Below are 19,560 nucleotides of genomic sequence, written 5' to 3' on the forward strand. Positions count from 1 at the left end.
AAATACCAAATAGAGTGAAGCTATGATTAAGAATATTCAGCAATACTTACCATAGCTGTTGCTAGTCGAGTTTCTTTATCTGATTTGGGCTTTTTATGCAGCCGTTCTATATCTCGCAGTGAAAGCAGCTCTCCTCTGAAAATTAAACAATTTTACAATTGCATATTAAAAACCAAAGGCTTGGAGATGGATGCTCTTGTGCTTGATGTTGGTAGCAGAACAGACCACACATAACTGACTCACCACCAGTTGGTCAAAGTTAGAAACAAGTTTGATGAATGCACTTCTCATTTACTTTGATTTAATCTTGCAACAAAAAACAGATGCCTATATTAAATATCTTACAGAGCACACACTTACAGGCAAAGTAAATACTAAACAATAAACCATTAGGATACACATGCTCACCATTACAGCAGTGTTATCTTCCTGATCAACTGAAATTTAAAAAGACATGGTAGGGCCTGTGATACATTGTGGCTGTGAACGGTATAAATTGGTAGAGATGAACAAGTCAGACCTTGGCGCTCAAGGTTCTTAAGGTAGAGACCCTTTCAGTAAAGTTGTTGCATTGGCATCTCCGTTGGAAGAAGATGAGGAGTTAATGGTCCAGCTTGGTCCAGGCAGTCATGGCCTTCCATTGAAGTAGCAATGTGGATTTGGGTAGATCACAAATAAAAGATTCTGTCTATAGTTCAAAAGCCCCAAGATGTGGTAATGCAGAAGCCTTACCCTTTGACCTTGCCCAACACACATTATGTACTAGGATGCAAGATGAGCAATCTGATCATTTACCAGGTTCAGAAGATCAATGAGGCATGGGGAAAGAGAAAAATTGCCTATTAGCTGCAGGGGACACATGGAAAGCTGATTATATGGTCTCCACAGTCCAAGGTCACAAAGGCCTGTGCCTCCTGGCACCAGGGTTTAGTCACCACAGGACTGGGGAAGGATGAAAGGTGGAAAAAGAGGCAGGTCTATCTGGATTTTGTTACTGAGATGCCACAGGCATCGGTTTTACACACTGAGCTACTCAACTAGCATCTACAAATTCAAATGAAAAAACAGGATATAAAAATGCAGGTCTGCTGGTGATAGGGAAAGGGGGTTGTGAGCAGATAAAGAGATTAAAAACAAAAACAGACATGCTGGAAGATTTTTCAGCATCTGTTTTATTTCAGATTCCAGCATATGCTGCTTTGTTTATTTTCCCAGAAGGGAAGGGAATTTTCATAGTGGGGAAATGGCAGGTTATGAGGAATTAAAGGAAAATAATGCACTTTAAAAAAAAATGATGAGGAATGTGTAAATGTTAGTTAAGAAGTGATCTGGCTGTGACATGGATAATTCTGTAAAGGAAGATGGATAACAGAGTACCTCCACTAGGTGGAGAAATTACCTCACGACAGGGCTGGAATGAGGACAAAGTTCTTCAGGTGTAGATTATAAGTCTTCAGAACTCTTATATTCAAAGGCTAAGATCAGCACATTTTTGGACAACATGGGTACAGGGGTAATGAAGATCACGGAGGAAAACTGTCTTGTAGCCAAGGAACAGACCTGACCTAATCAAACGGTAGAGTAGTCAAGAGGCCACGTTCTACCCTGCTTCGTTTATGTTTTTACATTGTGATTTTGTAGCAGAGTTTAAAACGCAACTGAAATTATAAGAAACAAGCTTTAGTCTTATCTATACAGGGAGCCTTTACTAATTTTGTTTATACCAAGAAACTTCAGCAGAGTGTAGAGATTTTTCATACTAATCATTAGGAATTAAAAATGCACATACTTGCTTTCATCATCACTGCTGTCCTCAATTTTCCTCTTCTGACTTTTGCCAGGGGCAGGGTCAACCTCTTTAGCTATCTGGGCCAGTCGGATTTTCTTGAAGTCTTCCTGTGTGAGGAGGCGACTAGCACTGACAAGTGCTGCTTTTGCTTTGCGTGCTTCTGTGGGCATGGTCTTCACCTTCTCCACCTTTTGAAACACAGACCATCAAGGAATTCATCTCCTAGCAACATACCGTCTAACCAGAAATTTATTTAACCAATGAGAAAACAACCCAAATGAAACCTACTTTCTTTCCTTTCAGAGTCTAGGTTACACCCAGCCTTTCTCCTCTCACTCTGAACATAGAGCAAGTTAAAGTCACTGAGTCATAAAACATGGAAACAGCCCAACTGGTCCATGCTGACCAAGATTCCCAGTGAAGTTAGTCCCATTTGGCCCATATATTCACCCAAAACCTTTCCATCTCCGTACCTGTCCGAATATCCTCTAAATATTCATGTACCTGCCTCAACAGCTTCCTCGGGCATCTTATTCCATATACTGACTACTCTCTGAGTGAAGAAGCTACCCCTCCAATTCCAATTAAATCTCTTCCCTCTCACCTTAAACCCATGCCCTCTAGTTCTAGATTCCTCAAACCTGGGGAAAAAACTGTGTGAATTCACTCTATCATAATTTTATAGCTATGTACACATTTTATACATATACAGTGCCTATAAAAAGTATTCACCCCCAAACCCCGCAAGTTTTTATGTTTTATTGTCCCACAACATTGAATCACTGTGCACTTAATTTGGCTATTTTGACACAGATCAACAACAAAAAAAAAAGAACATGTTGAAATGAAAACAAATCTCTACAACTTGGTTTAAATTTATCACAGTTATTAAATACAAAATAATTGAGTGCATAAGTATTCACTCCTTCAAGTCAGTATTTAGTTGGTGCACCTTTAGCAGCAATTACAGCCTTGAGTCTGTGTGGATAGGTCTCTGTCAGCTTTGCACATCTGGACACTGCAATTTTTCCCCATTCTTCTTGATAAAACAGCTTAAGCTCTGTGAAATTGCATGGGGATTGCGAGCAAACAGCCCTTTTCAAATCCAGCCACAAATTCTCAATTAGACTGAGGTCTGGACTCTGACTTGGCCACTCCAGGACATTAACTTTGTTGGTTTTAAGCCATTCCTGTGTAGCTTTGGCTTTACCACTTGGGATCGTTGTCTTACTGGAAAATAAATCTTCTCCCAAGCTGCAGTTCTCATCAGGTTTTCCTCCAGGATTTCATTTACCTTCACAAGCCTTCCAGGGCTTGCTGCAGTGAAGCATCCCCACAGCATGACGCAGCTACCACCAAGTTTCACAGTAGGGATGATGTGTTGTTGATGATGTGCACAAAGTTTAGTCTGATGGCCAAAATGCTCAATTTTGGTTTCATCAGACCATAACAACTTCTTCCAGCTGACTTCAGAGTCTCTCACATGCTTCTGGCAAACTCTAGCTGAGTTTTCTTATGCGTTTTTTTCAACAGTACCTTTCTCTTTGCCATTCTCCCATAAAGTTGCGACTGGTGAAGCATCTGGTCAACAGTTGTTGTATGTGCAGTCTCTCCCATCATAACCACTGAAGTTTGTAACTCCTCCAGAGTTGCCACGGGTCTCTTGGTGATCTCCCTCACTGGTCCCATTCTTACACGGTCACTCAGTTTTTCAAGACAGATTTACAACTGCCATATTCTTTCTATTTCTGTATGATTGACTTAATTATGCTCCAAGGGATATTCAGTGACTTGGAAATTTTCTTGAATCCATCTCCTGACTGGTACTTTTCAATAAGCTTTTCCCGGAGTTGCCTGGAGTGTTCCTTTGTCTTCATGGTGTAGTTTTTGCCAGGATTCTTACTCACCAGTAGTTGGACCTTCCAGATTCAGGTGTATTTTTACTACAATCAATTGAAACACCCTGACTGCACACAGTGATCTCCATTTAACTAATCATGTGATTTCTCAAACCAATTAACTACACCAGTGATGATCTGGTGTGTCATATTAAAGAAGGTGAGCACCTGCGCAATCAATGATTTTGTGTTTTATATTTGTAATTAATTTAGATCACTTTTTAGAAATCGACTTTCGTTTTGACATGAGTCTTTTCCTGTTGATTAGTGTCAAAAAAAGCCAAATTAAGGCCACTGTGTTTCATTGTAAAATAAAACTTGAAAACTTCCTGGGGTGGGGAAGGGAGAGAATACTTTTATAAGTATGGTAGATATGTTACAAATCACTTCTCAGCCTGCTGTGATCCAGTGAACAGAGTTCCATCCTTCTCAACCTCTCTCCATGCCTCAGTCTCTGTCTTCTCAACCTCTCTCCATGACTCAGTCTCTCAGACTTCTCAACCTCTCTCCATGCCTCAGTCTCCCAAGTCCAGCAAAATCCTTGTACATATCATCTGCACTTTTTCCAGCTTAATGGCATCTTTCCTGCAACAGGGTGACGAAACTGAATACAATACTCCATATGGAGTCTCACCAATTGTTTGGTTGCAACATAACATCCCATGTTATCCTCAATGTACAATTAACTTTCCACACACCAGCCAGAGGAACCATCTTCTCACCATCAATCTCTCCCAGAATGATCCATTCCTCAAAGAGATCATTTTCACTTTCCCTGTCTCCAGTAAGTATCCACCAATGTTACTTGCTCTTTTCACAGTGTAATCCTCTCATACAAGAATTCCACTAATGTATCTATACCACACTAATGCCCTTCCCCTGGATAACATTGGTGGTGTGGAGAGGGGAGACTTGCAGCTTGGGCAACTGCTGGTCTTCCATTTTAAAAAAAACCCTGCCCAGACTTGCACCCTGGAAACTTTCCAAGGCACAAATCCATGGTCTATCAGGACTAACGGAGGCCTACACTACACTATACTACACTGAATCCATGACAAGTATATTCAGAAGTCATGCCAGTAGAACTAATATTATGCTCAACCCCTTTGTACTAAATATCAATATACCCTATCTCTTGTAAGAAGTAGTTATACCTGTGTTTACAATTCTGGTCTGTCATAAACATCTTTGTACTAACATTAACCAATTCCTCATAATTTAAAACAAAATTATTTTGCTTTACTTCCTAATGAAGTGAGCAACCTGCCAATGATAGTTTTAACTAATGAGTCACTCCATCATAATTCACAATTCCTACGGTCTCTGCACATTCTTTTAAATTTTGTTCAAGGCTTGAGCCACATAAGCAGACTGTTAACAATCGGACACATTGCTGTGGGAGAAGCTGTAAGTTAGACAACATGGCAGATTTTCCCTTGGCAGCCACAAGCTCCTGAGGCAACGGACTTGTCTTCACCCTTGACATTTCTGGGGATTTACAGTCTGTTCCTTTGCTCATATTAATTCTCTGAATTTGTTTTCATACATTTTTTTGTGTTTTTTGGCATAGGGGATCTTTTCCTTACTACTTTTCCTTTATTATTTTGTCAGTGACCAAAATCTCAGTTGAACAGACTGGATGTCCCATTATATATTGAAGATGATATCACAGGCACATTTTAAACCTGACTGATACACATCACCAGAAAACGCTGAAAACATAAGAATAATTCACAAGTTGGGGGAAAGAGAGAAATGGAAGTGTAAAAAAATTGCACAGCAGAGTGTGTTTAGAGAACATTATGAGGCAAGGGAGTGTGTGGTGGTGGCCAGATGCTGACAGACTACCTTGTTACTCCAGAGATTCAATGTGGAAGCCCCAACCCAAATATAAACTTGGGAATTCACCAGAATGTGGGCATTTGCTTGGTTACAATGCCAAGCCTTCACATGAATCACAATATCTCTTCAAAGAAAAATACCAAAGTCATTGATGGCTCACTAATTACTGGCTCCAGAGGGAAATATTTTGTCTTCCTCTAGTCTAGATCTTCAGTGACTCCACATCCACACCAGTGTGTCCCATTGTTAGCCTCCTGCAGGCATGACCCAGTAAGATACTGGTTCGAAAAAAAATCTGGGTGTTGTGGCAGCATCTCTACCTTTCAGACTCCAAGGGTTCTGTCAAGACCAGGGAACAGCACCATATCCCCAAAGGTACATAGGGAAGGGTAATAGTAGTCTCTCCTGTTAACAAACACTAAATTTAAAAATGCTCCACTGCCACATCATTGATTCCAAATACTAAATATGTTAGAGGAAAGCTTCAGACTTACCAACTCTTTCTGCTGTTCTTCATCTGAAGAATGATGAACATCAATCCAACCTTCACCATCTTCATCCTCATCCATACTTGTACTCTCCCATCCATCTGGAATTAGCAGATGTTTCACATCTTAATTGACAGAGCTATCACTAGTAACACATCAATTGCAAAGAAAGTTCCAGCCATAAATGGCTGGATAAATGGATAAAATGGCTAAGATAAAGCATCCTCTTTATTTATCAATGCACAGCACAGCTCATCAATTAGAAGGGTTTGATTTTTCTTGTTGGGTGTTAAGAATGGAGATGAACATTTGTGACATTGAAAGAAAACATTGACCAGAAATCATAATACAATACCTGGTCCGAGTAAAAATGATATTTATTACATGAAAAATCAGGAAGGTTGACCACGAGGAAACAGATACAGTCTTCATTATCTCCACTCCTCTCCAACTCACCGATATTTAATCATAACCATCTATTCCCATCAATCCCTTCCCCATCACACAAGATTGGTTGGTTCTCATAAGGAGCATACAAGCTTTATCCCTCAGAGTATGACCTTCATCTTTCAACATAATTTGCTGCTCTTTCATTCTTCACAAACCATAGTTTGCTTCACACACCCACTGCTACACTGAAATTGTAGTTGTACTGTTTTACATCTCCATAAGAGGTCACTTCTCCCCAGATAATGGCTGTATAAAAAATGTATTCTGAAATCACATATATTTAAACTGTCACCTTCACCTCATTCAAGTTTATTGTCATCTATCTGTACAGTACTGTGCAAAGGTCTCCAGCACATAAATACAGTTAGGGTGTCTAAGATTTTTACACAGTACTGTGTTTGTCAACGTGGAGCAGAGAGCAGGATTGTAAATCTGGTGGGAGCAAAGGATGTTGGGAATGGTGAGGGTGGAGTGCCACAGGAGGCGCGTGGGACAGGTGGCAGAGAAGGAGTGCCAGTGATGGGTTGGTGCAGGTGCAGGCATACCCGGTGCTGAGACATTTGATTACAAACAATTGGTTTAATGAGATTGTTTGCCTGGGGCTTCCTGCTCCCTCTCCCTTTTGCCAACCACAATTCCCCTCTCCCTGCCTCCTTCCCAATCTCAGCCCACAATAGAGATCCATATCCATATCTTAGATGACCACACCTGCAATAGGTGCATCCAGTTGCAGCTCCTATCACACTGAGTTAGGGAATTGGAGCAGGAGCTGGATGAACGACAGATCATTCGGGAGGCAGAGGCAGAGATAGATAAGAGTTATCGGGAGACAGTCACACTGAAAAGACAGGAGGTAGGCAAATGGGTGACAGTCAAGAGAGGCAGGGGGAATAGACAGAGAGAGAAGAGCACCCCTGTGGCTGTTCCCATCAAAAATAAGTATACTGTTTTGGATACTGTTGGTGGGGATGACCTACCAGGAAAAAGCTGCAGTGGTCCTGTCTCTGGCACTGAGGTTGGACCCTCGACTAGGAAGGGGAGGAGGGAAGAGAAGAGAGTGGTATTGATAGGGTATTCTATAGTCAGGGGGGCGGATAGGAGATTTTGTGGGGAAGATCGGGAATCTCGGATGGTATGTTGCTTCCCTGGTGCCGGGGTCCGAGACATCTCAGATCGGGTGCAGGTTATTCTCGAGAGGGAGGGCAAGAATCCAGATGTTGTGGTCCATGTAGGGACCAATGATGTGGGTAGGATGAGTGAGGGGGTCCTGTGTAGGGAGCTCAGGGAGTTAGGTGTGAAGCTGAAGAGCAGGACCCCCAGGGTAACAATCTCAGGATTGTTACCTGTGCCACGTGTGAGTGAGGCAAGGAACAGAAGGATTATAAAGATTAATACGTGGCTAAGAGGATGGTGCAGGAGGGAGGGCTTCAAGTTTGTAGATAATTGGCCTTTGTTCCAGGGAAGGTGGGATCTGTTCCGATGGGACGGTTTACACCTGAACTGGAGCGGTACTAACATTCTTGCAGGGAAGTTTGCCAGTGCTTCTTGGGGGGGTTAAACTAAATTTGCAGGGGGCAGGGATCCAGAATGTGAGGGAGGATAGCGAGAGGAAGAATAAAGGACAGGTGGGGACTACACGGTTCTGGAATATTAAGTGTGTAGTTGAGGAAGGTGGGGCGGAACAAGTGATAAGGAGGACATGTACAGAGGGATGGTCTGACGGAACATGGAGTTAAATATGTTGAAAGAATAAGTAAATTTAGGAAGGACAACAAAATTCTAGGGGCATATAGCCTGATGGGAGTTTGGGGAGCTGGGTTAAGCACAATAGGCAGCGATTCAAACAGAGAGAGGAGAAATGGGTTAAAAATTCTATATCTGAATGCACGAAGTGTCAGAAATAAGGCGGATGAGCTTGAAGCCCAGGTGCAAATGGGTAACTATGATGTTGTTGAGATAACGGAGACATGGCTGCAGGGAGATCAGACTTGGGAAATGAATGTACAAGGGTATACGTGCTATCTTAGGGACAGAAGTGTGGGCAGAGGGGGTGGGGTGGCCCTGTTGGTGAGGAATGAGATTCAGTCCTTTGCAAGGGGGGATATAGGGTCAGGAGAAGTAGAATCTGTGTGGATAGAACTGAGGAACAGTAAGGGCAAAAGGACCAAAATGGGTGTTGTCTGCAGGCCACCAAACAGTCGCATGGATATTGGGTGCAAGTTGAATAGGGAGTTAACATTGGCATGTGGCAAAGGTAATGTCGCAGTAGTTATGGGGGATTTCAACATGCAGGTGAACTGGGAGAATCAGGTTGGTGCTGGACCACAGGATAGGGAGTTTGTAGAGTGCCTACGGGATGCATTCTTGGAACAGCTTGTACGAGAGCCGACCAGGGACAAGACTATTCTGGATTCAGTGTTATGTAATGAACAGGATTTGATAAGCGATCTCACAGTAAAGGAGCCATTAGGAGGTAGTGATCACAATATGATAAGCTTTTATCTGCAATTTGAGAAGGATAAGGGCAGTTCGGAGGTGTCAGTGTTGCAGATGAACAGGGGAAACTATGGATTCATGAGGGAGGAGCTGGCCAAAGTTGACTGGACGGATAGCATAGCAGAAAAGACAGTGGAACAGCAATGGCAGGTATTCTTGGGAATAATGCACAAGGTGTAAAATCAGTTCATCCCCCAGAGAAGGAAGGATTCAAAGGGGGGAAAGGGGCAACAGTGGTTGACAAAGGAAGTCAGAGATTGCATAGCATTAAAAAAAAGGAAATATGATACAGCTAAGGTGAATGGGAGGACAGATAATTGGGAAGTTTTTAAGGAACAGCAGAACTTAACTAAAAAGACAATACGGGGAGAAAAAATGAGGTAAGAACACAAGCTAACCAGGAATATAAAGGAAGATAGCAAAAGCTTTTTTAGGTATGTGAAGAGAAAGAAGATAGTTAAGAACAATGTTGGGCCCTTGAAGAATGAATTGGGTGAAATTATTATGGGAAACAGAGAAATGGCAGAAGAATTTAATGAGTACTTTAGATCTGTTTTCACTAAGGAAAACACAAGCAATCTCCCAGATGTATGGATGGGCCAAGGGTAACCGAGGAAATGAAACAGATTGACATTCGGAAGGAAACGGTGATGAGAAAACTGATGGGACTGAAGGCTGACAAATCCCCAGGTCCAGATGGTCTGCACCCTAGGGTACTAAAGGAGGTGGCCCTGGAAATTGCGGATGCATTGGTAATCATTTTCCAATGTTCCTTAGTTTCAGAATCAGTTCCTGAGGATTGGAGAATGGCTAATGTTATCCCACTTTTTAAAAAAGGAGGGAGGGAGAAAACAGAGAACTATTGACCTGTCAGCCTGACATCAGTGGTGGAAAAGATGCTAAAGTCCATTATTAAGGATGAAATAGTGGCATATCTAGGATTGGGCCAAGCCAGCATGGATTTACCAAGGGTAAATCATGCTTGACTAATCTGTTGGGAGTTTTTCGAGGATGTAACCAGGAAGTTAGACGGGGGAGATCCAGTGGATGTAGTGTACCTCGATTTTCAGAAGGCATTTGATAAGGTCCCACATAGAAGATTGTGGGTAAAATCAAAGCTCAGGGCATCGGGGGGGGGAAGGCATTGACATGGATAGAAAACTGGTTGGCAGATAGAAAGCAAAGGGTAGCGGTGAATGGGTGTTTCTCGGAATGGCAGGTGGTGACTAGTGGGGTGCCACAGGGCTCGGTATTGGGACCACAGCTGTTTACCATTTATGTTAACGATTTGGATGAAGGCATAAAAAATAACATCAGCAAATTTGCTGATGATACTAAGCTGGGTGGCAGTGTGACATGTGATAAGGATGTTAGGAGAATTCAGGGTGACTTGGATAGGCTGGGTGAGTGGGCAGATGGCGTTTAATGTGAATAAGTGTGAGGTTATCCACTTTGGGAGTAAGAACAGGAAGGCAGATTATTATCTGAACGGTGTAGAGTTGGGTAAGGGAGAAATACAAAGAGATCTCGGAGTCCTTGTTCATCAGTCACTGAAGGTGAAAGAGCAAGTGCAGCAGGTAGTGAAGAAGGCTAATGGAATGTTGGCCTTTATTACAAAGGGAATTGAGTACAAGAGCAAGGAAATCCTTTTGCATTTGTACAGAGCCCTGGTGAGACCACACCTGAAGTATTGTGTACAGTTTTGGTCTCCAGGGTTAAGGAAGGACATCCTGGCTGTAGAGGAAGTGCAGCGTAGATTCACGAGGTTAATTCCTGGGATGTCTGGACTGTCTTACGCAGAGAGGTTAGAGAGACTGGGCTTGTACACGCTGGAATTAAGGAGATTGAGAGGGGATCTGATTGAAATATATAAGATTATTAAGGGATTGGACAAGATAGAGGCAGGAAATATGTTCCAGATGCTGGGAGAGTCCAGTACCAGAGGGCATGGTTTGAGAATAAGGGGTAGGTCATTTAAGACAGAGTTAAGGAAAAATTTCTTCTCCCAGAGAGTTGTGGGGGCCTGGAATGCACTGCCTCGGAAGGTAGTGGAGGCCAATTCTCTGGATGCTTTCAAGAAGGAGCTAGATAGGTATGTTATGGATAGGGGAATCAAGGGATATGGGGACAAGGCAGAAACTGGTTATTGATAGTAATTGATCAGCCATGATCTCAAAATGGCGGTGCAGGCTCGAAGGGCTGAATGGTCTACTTCTGCACCTATTGTCTAAAACCAGGTTTATCATCACTCATATATGTCATGAATTTTTTTTTGCAACAGTACAGTGCAATACATAGAATTACTACAGTCTTAAGCATTCTAGATATATATATGTGCCTGAGATTTTTTGCGAGCTGTTTACTGTCCTTGTAATGAAACCTTGGTAGTGGCAGGATTTCACAGCTTGAGGGAAGAAGCTGTTAACCAATCTGGCAATTCTATGTAATTTCTTTCAAAACTATCCACTGCTCTGGGATTATTCTGGAGAACAAAAATAATCTTCAGATACTTCTCTGAACTAACTCTATAACTTCTCTCCAGTGCCTGCAGCTCCAATGACAATTAAGAGGCTCACGGTGATCAACCCCAGTTCTCCTTCTTCCTGTCATTTTGATGCAGGATGCCTTCTTTCCTGAAAATACACCCATTATTCACTCCTCAAAGCTCTTGTCTGTGCCCAATTGTTCCTACTGCCGACATTTGTTCTTCCTTCCTAACCTAATGATTGCATGCACTGTCAAAACTACTGCTGCCATTCCAAAAAAATCCTAACACACATACAAAATTCTTGAGCATATGGTCTCAGAAATTTCCAAATCATTGCTGCAACTGCATGACCTACATTCTCCCATCAGGCTTTCTCCCTGCCAAAAGAACCAGAAATAACATCACACTTGACTAGTACAATCTCTCTCAAACAAGAGAAAATCTGTAGTCGCTGGAAAACGAAGTAATACACACAAATGCTGGAGGAACTCAGCAGGGCAGACAGCATCTATGGAAAAGAGTACTGTTGACATTTCAGGCCGAGACCCTTGAGCAGGATGCATTCTCTCAAACTGCCAGGGATGTCTACTGTTTACAGTTCATTATGGACACCCTTTCAGGGCAATGCTTGCTATGTGACACAGGTGTTCAAATGAGTATGCTGCCAGCATCGCCAATTGACGAGAAGGTAAAGAGCCACAAAACTTCACTGGATGCCACCAACAGCAGCAGGATCCAGACTTACAGAACACAATGGGTGACAAATTCTGCCGCAGAGGCGACGTTACACATAGGGCTTTGTCCTGGCTAATATGGCTAGACATCTGCTCAGTGCAGATTGCCTGTGTGCCCAAGGACAGTTAGCCGATCTTTAAGAACTGTTGGCTTGTGGATGTCAAGGACCCTGGGTTGATATCCTGCTCACCCATATGTTCCCCAAGACAACTCTTGTCAAGCACATTCACCACCACATGTGAATTTACTCAACCACTGGGCAAATTCCCAAACTTCACCAAGCCCAGATTCTCCACAACACTTACAAAACATGGGGCCATAAACCACATTCCCACAATTGGCCAGCCAGTCAATGCCCGTGCACAGAGATTGGTCCCAGAAAAGTTGACAACCGCAAAGGCTGAGTTTGCCCATACAGAAAGTCTTGGCATTGTACACCGGTTGAGTAGCCCTGGGCTTCGCCCTTCCATATGGTCCCCAAGTCTGACGGTGGTTGCCGCCCACATGGCGATTACTGACACCTTAACAAAGTCACCACCCTGATCATTACCTGATCCCACACATCCAAGACTTTTCAGCACACTTAGCTGGGAAGTTAATTTTTTCCAAAGTTGACTGTATATGAGCTACCATAAGGTGCCTGTGTACTTGGAGGAGATTCCCAAAAAGGCTGTGATTCCCATTTGGCCTCTGAGTTTCTGCACGTGCCATTTGTGCTGAAAAATGTAGCACAGACTTCCCAACGGCTGATGGACTCTACTAAAAGACTTACTGTGTACCTGGATGACATACTTGTCGCTGGTGCATCCAAATCACAACACACATCTTATCTCTGCACACGTTTTGAACATTTAAGCCAACACAGGTTGAATATCAACTCTGCTATATGCCAGTGTGGGCTGTCAACAATTGACTTTCTTGGACTTGGCACCTCCGCAGAAGGTGTGAATGCCCTCTCATCAAAAGTAGTCGCTCTTATGGATATCCCGCCGCCCCGCACTACTAAAGCTATAGAAGATTTTAGGATTGGTGAATTTCTAATCACTGCTTCATTCTCTGAGCTGCTGAACTTATGCTCCCCCGTATAGGCAATACTCTAATCAAATACTTGACTGGTCAGCAGACATGACCAGGGCATTTGATGATACCAAATGAGCTCTTTCCGACTCAAACCTTCTGGTGCACCCCCTCCCCAACACATCCATAGCCATTATTACTGAAGCTTCAGACTATGCTGAGCACAAACAGTAGGTTGGAGGTGTGTGGCAGCCTTCTTCACTTGGTAGCTCTGTCCCCCTGAAAGAACATACAGCATGTCAACCATGAGCCTCTCAACCTCTCTCTGGCTGTCTGTCATTTTTGTTTTCTTCTAGAGGGTCGCTATTTCACAGCAGTCATTGACCAGAAACCCCTCGTACACTGAAAAATCATACCCTTGGTCTGCATGACAGCGATGCCACCTGGGCTACATATCAGAGTTCACAACTGATATGCAACATATCAACAGGGAAAAGTAACAGATAGACACTTCATCGATCCTAAAGGAAATTATAGTGTCACAGTAGCATTATAAGTGCACAGATATACAAATATTAGTAGAAAGAATAAGAACATAAGTTACCACAGTCTAACTAGATTGGTCATCACTTCCCCTGCTATAGATGGACTCATTATAGAGCCTAATGGCTGAGGGTAAGAATGACCTCATATAGCACTCTTTGGAGTTGTCTTAGTCTATTCCTTAAAGTGCAGCTAAGGTGCCATGCAGAGGGTGAGAAACATTGTCCAGAATTCCCAGGATTTAACATAGGGTCCTTTGTTCTGCAACAGCCTCCAATGTGTCCAGTTTGACTCCTGTAACAGAGCCAGCCTTTCGAATCAGTTTATTGAGCCTGTTGGCATCACCATTGTTGATGCCATTGCCCCAGCTCACCACCACCTAGAAGACTGTACTGGTGACAACAGACTGGTAGATCATGTGAAGAAGATCTACATCTACATCTACATCTCAGGATGTAGAGGCAACTCTACTTATTGTATACAGCCTCTGTATTGCTGCTCCACTGACGTCTCTCATCCAGGTACACCCCAGGTACTTGTAGGGCCTCACCACAGCCACATCCTCACCGTCAATAGTAACAGGGAGCAGTGCAGACTGTGTCTTCCTAAAGTCCATCACCATCTCCTTTGTCTTACTGATGTTGAGCTGCAGATGATTCAGCTTGCATCATTTGACAAAGTCCTCCACCAGGGCCCTGTGTTCATCCTCCCGTCCTCCCTTCATACACCCAAGTATTGCTGAGCCAGCACAGAATTTCTGCTGATGACATGACTCAATGCTGTGGCTGATTGCCTCTCACGGCCAGCCACTGAGGGCTTACATATAGGGGGTGCAGCCGACAAGCTACTAACCTAGAGGTCCAGACTTGTCGAAGCATAGTCACTGTTGGCTGACATTAAGTTTGGGGAAGCTGGCGTTTCTCTCCTGCGTGAAGTCTCAAATGGTCGTCCTCAGCACATCGTGCCCACAAATTGGGTTGGACTGTTTTTAACTATCACATCCGGGCGGAAGGCCTCATAGAAACTGACTGCACTGAAGTTTGTGTGGCATGGCCTTATAAACTGCAGCCTGTATGGAGTGTCAGCAAGCAAAAATTAACTGTCATGACCAGACGCCACCTTGTTGGTCCTCTTCCACCCTCCTTACAATGATGGACAGTACCACCAATGGCCAGGGCCATCCCTCTAGCATCACTGGCATGGCTTGGGCATTCATCAGCACTTGTGTTGCTCGGTTTGGCATCCCATCTGATACTTCCTCGAACTGCAGTCCCCAATTCAAACTGGACCTCTGAGCTAGGTGGCCCAGAACTTCAGCGTTAGACTGCATCATCACACCATGGTGTATCACCCACAGTCCAATGGTCTATGTGAGCGGTTTCACCACTTCTTAAAAGGCTGTTCTGAGGGCTCCCCTGACAGATGAGTGCCTCCCATGGGTCCTGCTGGGGCTTACAGCAGCTCCAAAAGAGGACCTGCAGTCCCCTGCAGCAGAGTTGGTATAGAGGCAGTCATTATGAGTGCCAGGTGATTTTATTCCTGATGCCATGACCGCCTGGTCAGCCTCTCAACAGCGTTCCACCCTCTTCAGTAACTTCAAATCCTTTGCACCCATTCCTGCCTTCCATAATGGTGTACAGCACTCTTGGGTTACTGTGATCAACATTCCACCTCGCTGCTTTATTGCCCACCATGATGTACATCAGTAATTCCTTAGGCCCTTTTAGGCTTGCCCATTCTGCATTTTGCAACACAGAGAAAAAACTTTTATCATAGCTAATAGAGTTAAACCTGAATGTGTTTCAGTAGGTCGCCTTAAACCAGCCCACAGAGAATTGGAGGATTCTGCTATCATGCCCCTGCCACCATGACATGACCGTGACCATGGACAAGGCAGAGGCACCTGTTTGGGTATATGCATGCAGACCGGGCAGAAGGGACCAGAAGAGGAGCCCTGCAGCCCCGGAAGCAGGCTCTCTTTGCAGGCGGATTTCCGTAGCGAGAGTGTTGCTATGTTACCATTATCTTAATTGGTATTACTTATTTTAATAATGCTCACATTACAACACCTTTAATTCTATGTTTCATTAATAAATGAATAAAAATTGACTGTTGTACTCAGTGTGATTTCTGGGACTGAATACTTTCTGCTAGTTCCCTGAAATTTGGCTCATAACTACAGACAGCCAGTCTGTGAGGTGTCTGTCAGTAAGACAGCTCCTGTACTTAGATTTAATAATTTTCATCTGTTGCAGCACAGCACCCTCGCAAACCTCCTGACAGACTGAATATTCGAATGGACAGTTTCCTTTGTTAGAGTGAATGGTGAACCTGCCCTGTTTTTCAGGTGTTTCGTATTGGTAAACTGTTACTGAGACACTAGTACAAGTTTCAGGGGTACACAAGCTAATGTTTTTTGTTTCCCAGTTCTTTTACATTTGGGGAATGTTGGAATTTAAAGGGGGAGAAGTGTTGTAATGTGAGCATTATAAAGATAGGTTGATGCCAATGAGGATACTGGTGAAGTAGTGGTGCTCCCTCTGCGGAGAGCTGTTTGTGGGGAGAGGTTGTTTCCCGGTTTTGCTTTTGGTCTTTTCTGCCCGGTGTGCGTTTTTCTTTCTTTCTTTTTTTTGGGATCTACTGGGAAAGTCTCAAAGATCAACCGGTCAATCGTGATCGACTGGTTGGTGACCACTAGTGTAAAGGGACATAACTTACAACCACCAACATCAAGTTGGGGTTTTGCTTAAGGAGGCTGGTCTGACGTGATGATGTAGTTATGTGAAGTTCTGTTACCATGCTTCATGTTCAGTTTTTGCAGTACAGTAGATGAGTTGTTATGGCTTTTCTTAAACATAAAATGCCTCATGTCATTCTCTTTGTGAAAACCTACAGTTTAACCAAGTTATTGATCTTCTTGGGTCAATTCATGTCCTCAGCTATATTCTGCCCATTGCACTTTACTAACTTTCTTAGTTAAGATCCTCTCATTATCTGACCTCTTCTAAATGTTTGGTTACCTTCATCTCCTCCATGGTCTACAATCATATTTTTTTCAAAAATAGGACCTTCTTCATTCAAAATTCCTATGTAAATGGAACTTGATGACAGTGGCTTCTATTGCATGCGGCTTCTTAATTGACAATCAAGCAATTATGGAGACTCACCATTATCCTCTTCTCCTTCCTCTTCCAGCACTTCTGCTCCTGGGATGTAGTCTTTAGAATCCAGTTCCCCATATTCATGGCATCTGACTTCTTTTGAGGCTTCCGTTGGTTTACCCTATTGCAAAAAAAGTATCTTCAGTTTGGAAACCACTTCAAACAAACTTTCCTCAAACTACTCAATACTGGAGAGACTTGAACGTTAAGATTGAGCGGTTCAAAGTCTGACTTAGTTTTTATTTACTCCTCCACTTACTGAAATTGGTGCTAAAAACATCTGCATTCTTTCCTCAGGAAAAAGATTTCTTTGAACAGGGGAAAGACCATAAGATATAGGAGAAGTAGGCCATTTGGTTCATTGAGTCTGCTCCACCATTCAATCATGGGCTGATCCAATTCTTCCAGTCATCCCTACTCTCCTGCTTTCACCCCATACCCTTTGATGCCCTGGCTAATCAAGAACCTATCTCTTCCTTGAATACACCCAATGACTTGGCCTCCACAGCCGCCCATGGCAACAAATTCCACAGATTTACCACCCTCTGACTGAAGTAATTTCTCCACATCTCAGTTTTAAAAGGATGTCCTTCAATCCTCACTTTGTGCCCTCTTGTCCTAGAATCCCCTATCACGGGAAATATCTTTGCCTTATCTAATCTGTTCAGGCCCTTAACATTTGAAATGTTTCTATGAAACCCCCTTCATTCTCCTGAACTACAGGAAATACAGCCCAAGAGCTGCCAGATGTTCCTAATACATTAACCCTTTCATTTCTATACTCATTCTCCTGAATCTTCTTTGAACCCTCTCCAATGTCAGTATAACCTTTCTAAAATAAGCAGCCCAAAACTGCACACAATACTCCATGTGGTCTCACGAGTGCTGTATAGAACCTCGACATCACATCCCAGCTCTTATATTTTATACCTCTAAAAATGAATGCCAACATTGCATTTGCCTACTTCATCTCCGACTCAACCTGGAGGTTAACCTTTAGGGTATCCTGCACAAGGGCTCCCAAGTCCTTTTACATCTCTGCATTTTGAATTCTCTTCCCATCTAAATAAAATGCTGCCCATTTATTTCTTGCACCAAAGTGCATGACCATTCACTTTCCAACATTGTATTTCATTTGCCACTTCTTTGTCCATTCCCATAAACTATCTAGGTCTCTCTGCAGGCTCTATGTTTCCTCAACACTACCCGCTCCTCCACCTATCTTTGTATCATCAGCAAATTTAGCAACAAATCCATTAATACTGAAGTCCAAATCACTGACATACATCGTAAAAAGCAGCAGTCCCAACACCAACCCCTGTAGAACTCCACTGGTAACTGGCAGCCAGCCAGAATAGGATCCCTTTATTCCCACTCTGTTTTCTGCCAACCAGCCAATGCTCCACCCATGCTAGTAACTTCCCTGTAATTCCATGGGCTAAGCAGCTTCATGTGCAGCACCTTGTCAAAGGCCTTCTGAAAATCCAAGTACACCACGTCTACAGCATCTCCTTTGTCTACCCTGCTTGTAAAAGAATTGCAGTAGGTCAGGCAGGATTTTCCTTTCAGGAAACCATGGTGGCTTTGGCCTATCTTGTCATGTACTCTGTAATCTCATCCCTAAGAATCAATTCCAACAACTTCCCAACCACTGATGTCAGATTAACAGGTCTATAGTTTCCTTTTTGCTGCTCCTACCCTTCTTAAATAGCGGAGTAACAGTTGCAATTTTCCAGTCATCTGGTATAATGCCAGTATCTATCGATTCTTGAAAGATCATTGTTAATGCCTCCACAATCTCTACAGCTGCTTCCTTCAGAACCCAAGGGTGCATTCCATCAGGAGATTCATCCACCCTCAGACCATTAAGCTTCCTGAGCACCTTCTCAATCGTAATTTTCATTGCACAAACTTTACTTCTCTGACGCTCCCTGAATGTCCGGTATACTGCAGACATCTTCCACTGTGAAGACTGATGCAAAATTTTCAGTTTCTCTGCCATCTCTCATTACAATATTTCCAGTATTATTTCATATTGGTCCTATATCTACCCTTAACTCTATTTTACCCTTTATATACTTAATAAAGCTTTTAGTATCTTCTTTGATATTAGTTGCCAGCTTCCTATCATAATTTATCTTTTCCTTCCAAATGACCTTCTTGATTTTCTATTGCAAAATAAAAACCCCAGATTAAGTAAAAGACAGTTACAGAAATCTAAAAAAGATGGTGGTTTAGCTTTACCCAATTTTAGATTTTATTATTGGGCGAATAATATTCGGAATTTATTATACTGGAAATTAGATTTAGATTTACCATTGTGCCCACAGTGGGTAAATTTAGAATGTAATGCTACACAAGGATATTCTTTATTTTCTGTTCTTGGCTCTTCTCTCCCTGTTGACTTAGCTAAACTTAATAAACAGATATCTAACCCTATTGTCAAACATACATTACGAATTTGGTTTCAATTTCGTAAATTTTTTACTCTAAAAAACTTTGTTCTTGATAGCCCTATCTTACTTAATTTTTTCTTTAAACCCTCTTTAACAGATCAAGCTTTTAGTATATGGAAAAGGAAAGGTATAATATGTTTTCGCAATCTTTTTTCTGAAGGTAGTTTGATGTCTTTTGATCAACTTTCTAACAAATT

The 19,560-nt window shown here is 42.7% G+C and overlaps 1 protein-coding gene across 3 annotated transcripts in view; it reads right to left on the reverse strand.

The window, feature by feature from the left end:
- The window catches only part of sdad1 (SDA1 domain containing 1), a 97,694-nt gene that overhangs the window by 10,944 nt on the left and 67,190 nt on the right, over positions 1–19,560 (reverse strand). For all 3 annotated transcript variants that reach the window (XM_059988672.1, XM_059988671.1, XM_059988670.1), the window contains 4 exons: positions 16,914–17,028; positions 6,024–6,118; positions 1,790–1,977; positions 51–135 (listed from right to left, as the gene is read on the reverse strand). In XM_059988672.1, coding sequence (XP_059844655.1) covers positions 51–135; positions 1,790–1,977; positions 6,024–6,118; positions 16,914–17,028 — 483 coding nt within the window. The remainder of the gene's footprint in view (positions 1–50; positions 136–1,789; positions 1,978–6,023; positions 6,119–16,913; positions 17,029–19,560) is intronic.

This window comes from Hypanus sabinus, chromosome 14 (assembly GCF_030144855.1).
Source record: "Hypanus sabinus isolate sHypSab1 chromosome 14, sHypSab1.hap1, whole genome shotgun sequence".
NCBI lineage: Eukaryota > Metazoa > Chordata > Chondrichthyes > Myliobatiformes > Dasyatidae > Hypanus > Hypanus sabinus.